Consider the following 8,838-nt stretch of genomic DNA (forward strand, 5'->3'; position numbering starts at 1 on the left):
TTTAATTAGCAAAGCAATGAAAAAAAATCGAGTTGCAAGACACTAAGTCATCCAGGTCTTTGACTCCATTAGTATCTTTCCTCAATTATCTTAACATTCAAAACTGTGGACTTAATTTCCCACACAGCACAAAGAGAAGTGGACCCATTCGGGATAGACTTAACTACTAAAATATATGTTTTTGTATTATCTGTACCAGTAGCTGCATTTGGGGAAGGTCAAGAATTCCAGGATTAAGGTTCCCTAAGATTTTCTGGATGGCTCAAGCTAAGATGCTGGCAATGAGGATGCAGTTAATGCATCATTGCCTTATCAACTAGATTTAACATAAGTATGGCTCTAATATTCTAAACATGCAATTCTAAAGTTGTGAAAGCCAACGCTTTCCAACCTACGGAAGTCTTCAGTAATCATTTTGGCGCCCTCAGCACATGTTACACCACATGTTAATTTCCCTCAATACCAAACGCAACGTAGTTTCTAATTGATAAGCTGCTTCTTAGATTCTAGAAACACCAGGAGGGCTCAGTACTCAGTACGTTCTCTCATGCACGCTGGTCCAAGAGGAACTTGTCCAGCCTGGGTGGCTCAACAGCGAAGCGACAAAGCCACGTGTCCCCACAGCCCAGGCTAAGCGTTTTTTTCCCTCTCGTGGCTTTAGGCAGCCACTATCCTCCGGCTGGGTCCTCCAACCCTAGCCTTCAAACCCAGAAGCTTCTCCTCAAGCTCAATCTTGGCTCCACCCCACCACCATGGTGAGAACCAATATGACACCCCCTCACCCGCCGCGAGGGGTAAAATAACGGAAACAGTCCATAGAGCACGCTAGCCTCAGAGCTGACCCTTCCCCCCCAAACCCTGTCCCTTAGAACTCACGCGGCAGCCCCATTGCCCCTACTCTCTGCCGCCCACATATCGCCCTGCAGCTCGGGCAGGTGTAGCGGTGGGGATCCCAACTTCACCCTTACCAGGTCTCCTGGTTGCTGAATTTCTTAGTCACCACCTTGCCTAGCTCCAGGCCCAGGCGGTCAGCAATTTTCTGGGACAAGTCCTGGTGGGAGCTGCCGCTGAAGATTTTGATATTCGGCATCTTGGCCAATGACCCTAGGCACTCTTTGCTCAACGATCACTGCTGCTGCAAGCCCTGAACCAAAGTCAGCCCAGAGACTCAGTACTAAAAGCTTCGCATTGCTACTCCGCCATCTTACGTTCCCGCGGGCGCGCGGCTCTAAATTGCCCAGTGCCCAGGGGGCGGGGCCGGCAGGGAAGCCTCCACCCCCACTCGCTCCGATTAGTTGAGAAGCAATGAGGGGCGGATCCTCGCTGCCGCTCTGCCCACAACCAGCAAACTCAGGTATTATTAGATGGAGGCCATGAAAGGGGAGAGGCTAAAAGCAGCCCTCTCCCTTGTAGCGAGGCAGTGGGGGGCGGGGGGTGGGAAGCTGGTCGAAGAGCGCTGAAACCTTCCGCTCCTGAGGAGGGTGGAGGGATGCTGGTGACGTGTAGGACCAGATCTTTCCGCTGGCGGGAAATCAGCTACGCTGCTTTTCCCCTTCAGCACCAGAAAGCAAGTCTGGCTCTGGTTTACAGTTTCTTTTCAGAAAAATCTGTTTATCAGGATGGCAGCCACAGTTCATCAGAATGAAGGGGAGATTTCTGAACATGAGTTTGCATGTTTCTGAACATGAGTGATTTTTATCACTGTATAAGGACGGGGCCAAATTAAAACACATTTCCATCACAGAGAGATACCCTTAGCACTGGCGCATACAGAGTTTGTTTGCCCTTTGCAATTATGGCAGTTTCACCTTGGGGAACGTGACAAGGCACACCACCTAATAATCCAGACACTGCAAGAGAAAGCTGTTTTTTTGTTTCTAACGCTGGGACCCAGTATGTTCAAACGAGTGAAGGAGTAAGAATTTTCCAAAATATCTGGGCAATAAAGGTCTGATTTACCGAATGCTTGGAAAAGAGAGAAAATACAGTGTATTTATGGGACTTTGAATAAAGAGCCCTGAATGAATCAGAAAACCTGGTTTTTGGTCATAACTGCCCCATGTGAGCCTCAACATCATCATCTGCAAATTGCTAATGTGGCCTTTTACACCATGCTTTGTGATGATACATACTAATTGGACCACAGAGAGCTTGTATTCTTATACAACATTTTCATTAGGTATATTCCAACCATGCTTTAGAAGTAAGAGACAAGTACAATTTTAAAATAAAAATTCATACAATTTTAGAATTGTACAATTGTAGTTATGAGCAGCACATTCTTCGCTGCTCAGAAGGAGACAGTTTTGGCAGCTCAGGCAGAAGCTGCCAAGAAGTGACCCCTCTCCCGCACACTACAGAATTTTGAAGGAGCAGCAGGGAAGGGGGCCACTGGGAAGGCTGTACCAAAGAGGAAGAAGGGAGGTGACACCAAGAAGAGGGGAGGTGATTATTATTTCCCTCACTTTAGATTATATATTTTACACATATGGATGTACAACTCCCCCAAAAAAACAATATAGAAAGGATTTCAGAAATCTACTAGCCTCATTTTACTTATGGTGAAACTGAGGCCCAGAGATGAGAAGTGATTTGTCCAAGTGGCAAAGGCAGAAAACACTTAAAGCAGCCTCCTATCTTACCTGTACTGCCATTGGCAGTGGTGTCCATGGAGAAACTCTCTTTTTTGACCTTTTGTCATACTTTTACAAGTTTAGAATTCAATGTAGGCCGAGGTATATAGAAGTACTTGGAGAAGGAAATAAACTGCAAGGTAGAATATTAATAGTCTTCCATCACAGTTCATTCATCAAATATTTACTGAGTGTTTTATTGCATACCAGACAGTGTGCTAGACATCCAGGGGACTATAAATTATTTGCCCCCAAGGAATTAGCTTATTCAGTAAATACAGAGTGTCCCCAAAAATGTATATACCCTTTAACAGCTGCTGGCTCAATTTTGAAAATGAAATGTGTGTTAAACACTGCCTTTATAGTTATTCAAAGTGTGTGTATACATCTTTGGGGGGCACCCTATATTTATTGTGTACTTTTTATGTGCCAGGCTCTGTTCTGTGCTCAGAGAATACAGCAGTAGATAATAATAAAAAAAAACCCTATTCTCATGGAGTTTACATTTTCAAACATCAAACACATAAGTAAAATATATGTCAAATGGTGATAAATGCTATGGAGGAAAATCAGGCAAGGAAGTGGGATAATGTGCCAGGATAGTGGTAGGGGGAAGGGAGAGTGAAATTTTATTTTATCTTATTTTTTTAAATTTTTTCTTTTAATTTATTGATTTGAGAGACAGAAACATTGAAAGTAGGGTAGTCAGAGAAGGCCTATCTGGGAAGATAACATTAAAACAAACACCTGAAGGGGACTCTTTCTCCCTCCCCACGTGGGAGTCTGTGCTATAAGATTCATTCTCCTTCCCCAACTGGGAGTCTGTACTTGTTCTTCAGTAAATTTCCACCTTTGCTATAAACACACACACATACACAAAAACCCACAAAGACCTGAAGAAGATAAAGGAATGAGTTATTAGATTATCTAATAATAAACTCATTAGATTAAACATCCCCTTCGGGCAAACACTAGGTAATCTGATCCATAAATTCCAAAAAGTGTATACAAATCTTGTTTTCTTTGTTTCTTTTTTTTCTCTCTGAAAGGTAACCAATGTCAGGGCATGGGGGAGGGGCCTTAGAATATCTCTTTAGGGGTAGGTGGGCCTTAGGCAATATCTACAGCAAGGTAATACTGAGTCGAAAGTTTAAAGAAGATTTGAATTAAAATAATTTAGAAAAAAAATTAGACCACCAGTAAAGGGGCAATGTGTATGGGGTGGGCATAAGGATCCTAAGGGATGAGGGTTTGAAAGGCATGTAGCTGAGTTATATGTACATAGTGGTGGGTTCTGTATGTTTGATATAATTCAAAACAAATGTATTGAGATCCTTCTAAATGCTAGGGCCTCTGGAGAGTGGGTACACAAGAGATGAATAATACACAATCCTTTCCCTCAAGCAGGCAAGAGAGATACTTACTGAAATAAAGTTAAGTCTGGTCTGTGTTGCTCAGTGGTTGAGAGTTGACCTATGAACCAGGAGGTCACCATTCAATTCCCACTGTGGGGGGTGCAGGAGGAAGCCAATCAATGATTCTCTCTCATCATTAATGTTTCTATCTCTCTCTCCCTCTCCCTTCCTCTCTGAAATCAATAAGCATATATTAAAAAAAAGAAATAAGGTTAAGTATGGAGGCATGAGAAATGTAATCAAATTGAGAGGATTTGAAATAGCCCTTTAGAAAATGGGCCTTGTAAGACTAAGGATTGCAACCTGGGGATAGAAAGCTGAGATAAGAGTTTTAGCAAAGGCCCCAGGGCTGGCAAATGTGGGGGAAGGGGAGGGAAGGGAAGGTAGGTTGAAAGCTTAGAAAAGGCAGGCAACTAGAAGCCTATGAAGGTCAATTTTATCTGTCAACTTGGCTAGGCTGTGGTCCCGGTTATTAAATCAAACACTAATCTAGGCATTGCTGTGAAAGTATTTTATGGATGAAATTGACATTCTTAATAGTTGTCTTTATGTAGAGGAGACTTTCCTAGACAATTTGGGTAGGTCTGATTCAATTAGTTGGAAGGTCTTAGGAGCTGAACTGAAGTTTCCCTGAGGAAAAAAGGAATTCCACTTATGGACTGCAATTTCAGTTGTTGCCAGTTAATTTTAGCCTGCCTCTCCTGATGGCCTGTCCCATGGATTTCAGATTTGCCTATCCAGCCCCCACAATGGTATAAGTCAATTCTTTACAATAAATCCCTCAATGTACATCTCCTACTGTGTCTGTTTCTCTGGTTGACTGACCCTGATCCATATAAAAGCAGAGTGTGGAGAGCTTTGAATGCTGGTCTCAGGGTGTTGAGGGTAAGGGCTAGAGTCCTGATGAAGGTAAATTTGATGCCTAAACTGGAGAGAAAGGGGAATGCATATATTATTTTGTTCTAGAAAAGGCTGAAGTCCTAGCCCAAGCATGTCAAACTCGCTGCCCCTGGGCCACATGCAGCCTACAATGAATATTTTTGCGGCCCAGCCAATATAACGGTATGTAAGAAATGTTTCAATAAAAATTTTGTAACTTAATTTTTACAATATCCTGTTATACATAATCTACGGCCGAATGACCAGAATGACCGGTCGCTATGACATGCACTGACCACCAGGGGGCAGACGCTTAACCAGGAGCTCCTCCCTGGTGGTCAGTGCGCTCTCCCAGTGGGAGCACCGCTCAGCCAGAAGCGGGACTCACAGCTGACAAGTGCAGCAGCGGTGGCAGGAGCCTCTCCTGCCTCCACAGCAGAGCTAAGGAGCAGCGAGTCAAGTGGTAAGGAGTGAGCAGACGGGTGGTTAGGAACAAGGGGTCCCGGATTGCAAGAGGGCACAGGCCTGGCTGAGGGAGCTCACCCCCCCTCCCGTTTTTTTGCAGCCCACATAAACTTAAACCTTGTTTATTTGGCCGGTGTTAGCCTTTGAGTTTGACATGCTTGCCCTAGCCGGTTTGGCTCAGCGGATAGAGTTTCAGCCTGGGATCAAAGGGTCCTGAGTTCAATTCCAGTCAAGGGTCCTGATCAGGGGTTGTTCAGGGAGCAACCAATTGATGTGTTTCTCTCACATTGATGTTTCTCTCTGTCTTTCTCTCTTTCTTCTACTCTCCCTAAAAACCAATGGAAAAATATTCTCAGGTGAGGATTCACTAAGAAGAAAGAAAGAAAGAAGAAAGAAAGAAAGAAAGAAAGAAAGAAAGAAAGAAAGAAAGAAAGAGGGAGGGAGGGAGGGAGGAAGGAAAGAAGGAAGGAAGGAAGGAAGGAAGGAAGGAAGGAAGGAAGGAAGGAAGGAAGGAAGGAAGGAAGGAAGGAAGGAAGGAAGGAAGGAAGGAAGGAAGGAAGGAAGGAAGGAAGGAAGGAAGGAAGGAAGGAAGGAAGGAAGGAAGGAAGGAAGGAAGGAAGGAAGGAAGGAAGGAAGGAAGGAAGGAAGGAAGGAAGGAAGGAAGGAAGGAAGGAAGGAAGGAAGGAAGGAAGGAAGGAAGGAAGGAAAAGAAAAAAGGCCGAAGAATGCCCTCTTGCACATATTTCATATTTCCAATTACTTCCAAAGCTCAGGGCCACTGGGAGAATTTTGTAAGTACGCTCCCCATTGGAAGGGCTCCCTCCATCCCCCTGCCCCATAGTGCATGTCTAGTTTTGCCTCCCTCTGAAATCCCAGGCATTATAGGACAGTCTAAATTCATCCATTTGTTCAATCAGTAATTTCTTCCATAGGCATTTCTTGGGCAGCAACTATGGGCAAAGTACAGTGCTCAGCCTTCAAATTGCAGAAGTGAATAAAACATGGCCTGCCCAGTCTGTGTGGCTCAGTAGTTGAGCGTTGACCTGTGATTCCCAGTCAGGGCACATGCCCGGGTTTTGGGCTCAATCCCCAGTGTGGGGCGTGCAGGAGGCAGCCAACCAATGATTCTCTCTCATCATTGATGTGTCTTTCTATCTCTACCTCTTCCTTCCTCTCTGAAATGAATAAAAATATACATTAGAAATATTGAGAACAAAACAAAACAAAATAACTTGGCCCTTTTCCTCAAAAAGCTTTATAAACTTGTAAATGACTATTGTAACAGCAGAAAGAAAGAAGTCCTTCTCTCCTCCTACTGCCTGCAGCTCTAGAAAGTAGTTGCAGTAATGTCTCCTTTTGCTGGGCTGCCACTTCAATCGCAGTGCAGTTGGGCTTCTAGCATTACCTTTGACTAGCTGGGCCTCCTTGTCATCTTCAAGAAACTTTTCCTGCCCCTTTTGGGTATTAACATTTCTTTTTTTAAAAAAATATGTTTTTATTGATTTCAGAGAGGAAGGGAGGAGAGAGAGGGAAACATCAATGATGAGAGAGAATCATTGATTGGCTGCCTCCTGTACACCCCCTACTGGGGATCAAGCCCACAACCCTGGGCATGTGCCCTGACCAGGAATTGTACCAGCGACCTCCTGGTTCATAGGTCGATGTTCAACCACCGAGCCACGCTGGTAGGGCTAACATTTCTTTCAAGACATTTTCTCTTTTCAGTCTCCTGCTCATGTCTGAGTTTTCCCTCTCTGTGCTTTTGAGAGGGTTAACTTGAAATGCAGGCAGATAGGGCAGGGGTCCAGTGGAAAACAAATGCAGGTGAAACATAGGCAGGGGCAGACATGGCAGTTTGAGCCAGCCTAACTGCAGGAAACAACCAAGCAAAAATAATAAAATGTTTCTGGACTCCAAGCGGAAGGCATGGGAAAGCAAGGGAGGGCCTGCAGTAAACAAGATGTATGAACACATAGAAACAAAAAGTTCAGCATAGGAACAGAGAAAGAACACGTAGAAACAGGGAAAGTTTAGGTCTATGGCTGGGCAAAAACAATTGAGGGAGTCAATCAGGTGACGGCACAGGTAGACATAAGAAGCAGGCTTGTAGCAAATATATACCCCTGGACTACAAGGCTTTAAGGGGCAGCCCATTATTGGGCTGCCTCCCTGTTCAGGGAGTCTGAATCTGCTTGTAATAAATTTTCCACACTTTTGCTTAAATCTTCTGGTCCATGGAGCTCATTCTTTAGCATCACGGGACACGAAAAACACCTGGGCTCACCATTCAGGTCATCACTTTTTTGACCTGTTCTCATTGTTCATATCCTCACCTTCACTTTTTCAGCCAACAGGAGTTCATTGCCAAAGTGATGGCAGGTAGTTGTCTCACTTTTGTAAGCATACCAGAGGGTTTTCAAAGGCCACCACAAAGCTCATCACATTTGTAAAGAACGCCGATGTACCCAGCTCACCAGCTCTTGGAAGTCATTCCTTCCATTGGGCTCTTGACTCCAAAACTTATGTTCTCTATCTTTAGCCATCATGCAAACTCATTGAGGATAGAGACCATGCGTCTCCCATAGCACCTAGGATAGACCCAGCCTTGGAGTGGATGCATTTTATGTCCCCGCCCTTCTGGAGTGGATTCATTATAAATGCTTAAGGATTTGAAGCGGAATCTGGATTAACACTGAATATAAATTAGGAGGTGACTCAATGGCTTTTGGAAAGGATTAAATGTAGAATTCCTATGAAAGAGCAAAGGACACATATGTAAGTCATGGTTTATTAACATAACTGTATCTTATAATGAGTTTTGTTCCAGAAGATTTATTTCAGAAAGCAAAGTTTACTTGTTTTACCTTTGGTAGGATTTGGCTAGCTAGACCCTTTGGATACATTTCACACTCTTAGGGTTCCCATGAGTTGGTTTCCTGTGAAGGTAGGCTTTATTGTACAAGGTCAGCATCCCAGGGGTCTAGAATCATCCAGGAATTTAAGAGGTGGGAGATTTCAACCCCCAGCCCCCACCCCAGACAGAAGATTAGATGAAAATGGCAGGATTAACTGGACTTTGTGGTTTGTTCTGGCGTTTACTTTTATGAGCGGCAAGTTCTCCCAGTTTAATTACAAACTGAGGAATGTTTGGGTGATGCTAGAAGTCCTTGTCTTTGTTTTAAAAATCCTTAAATAAAAGAATGTAGAGAAAATCTGCATTTTTCTTAAATCTAATAGGGCCAGCCCTGGCCAGTGTGGCTCCTTTGGTTGGAGCATTATCCCGTACACCAAAAGGTGGAGGGTTGGATTCCCAGTCAGGGCACGTACACATGTTGCTGGTTCGGTCTCTGGTCAAGGTGAGAGTGCAGGAGGCAACCAATCCATGTTTCTCTTTCACATCAATGTTTCTTCCCTTCCCTTCCCTTCCCTTCCCTTCCCTTCCCTTC

The 8,838-nt window shown here is 44.2% G+C and overlaps 1 protein-coding gene across 1 annotated transcript in view; it reads right to left on the reverse strand.

The window, feature by feature from the left end:
- The window catches only part of PRPS1 (phosphoribosyl pyrophosphate synthetase 1), a 39,035-nt gene extending 37,789 nt beyond the window's left edge, over positions 1–1,246 (reverse strand). The window contains exon 1 of the mRNA XM_005865224.2: positions 969–1,246. Within this exon, the coding sequence (XP_005865286.1) occupies positions 969–1,090 (122 nt within the window). The 5' untranslated portion in view covers positions 1,091–1,246. The remainder of the gene's footprint in view (positions 1–968) is intronic.
- Between the last annotated feature and the right edge of the window lie 7,592 nt (positions 1,247–8,838).

Source organism: Myotis brandtii, unplaced genomic scaffold (assembly GCF_000412655.1).
Source record: "Myotis brandtii unplaced genomic scaffold, ASM41265v1 scaffold199, whole genome shotgun sequence".
NCBI lineage: Eukaryota > Metazoa > Chordata > Mammalia > Chiroptera > Vespertilionidae > Myotis > Myotis brandtii.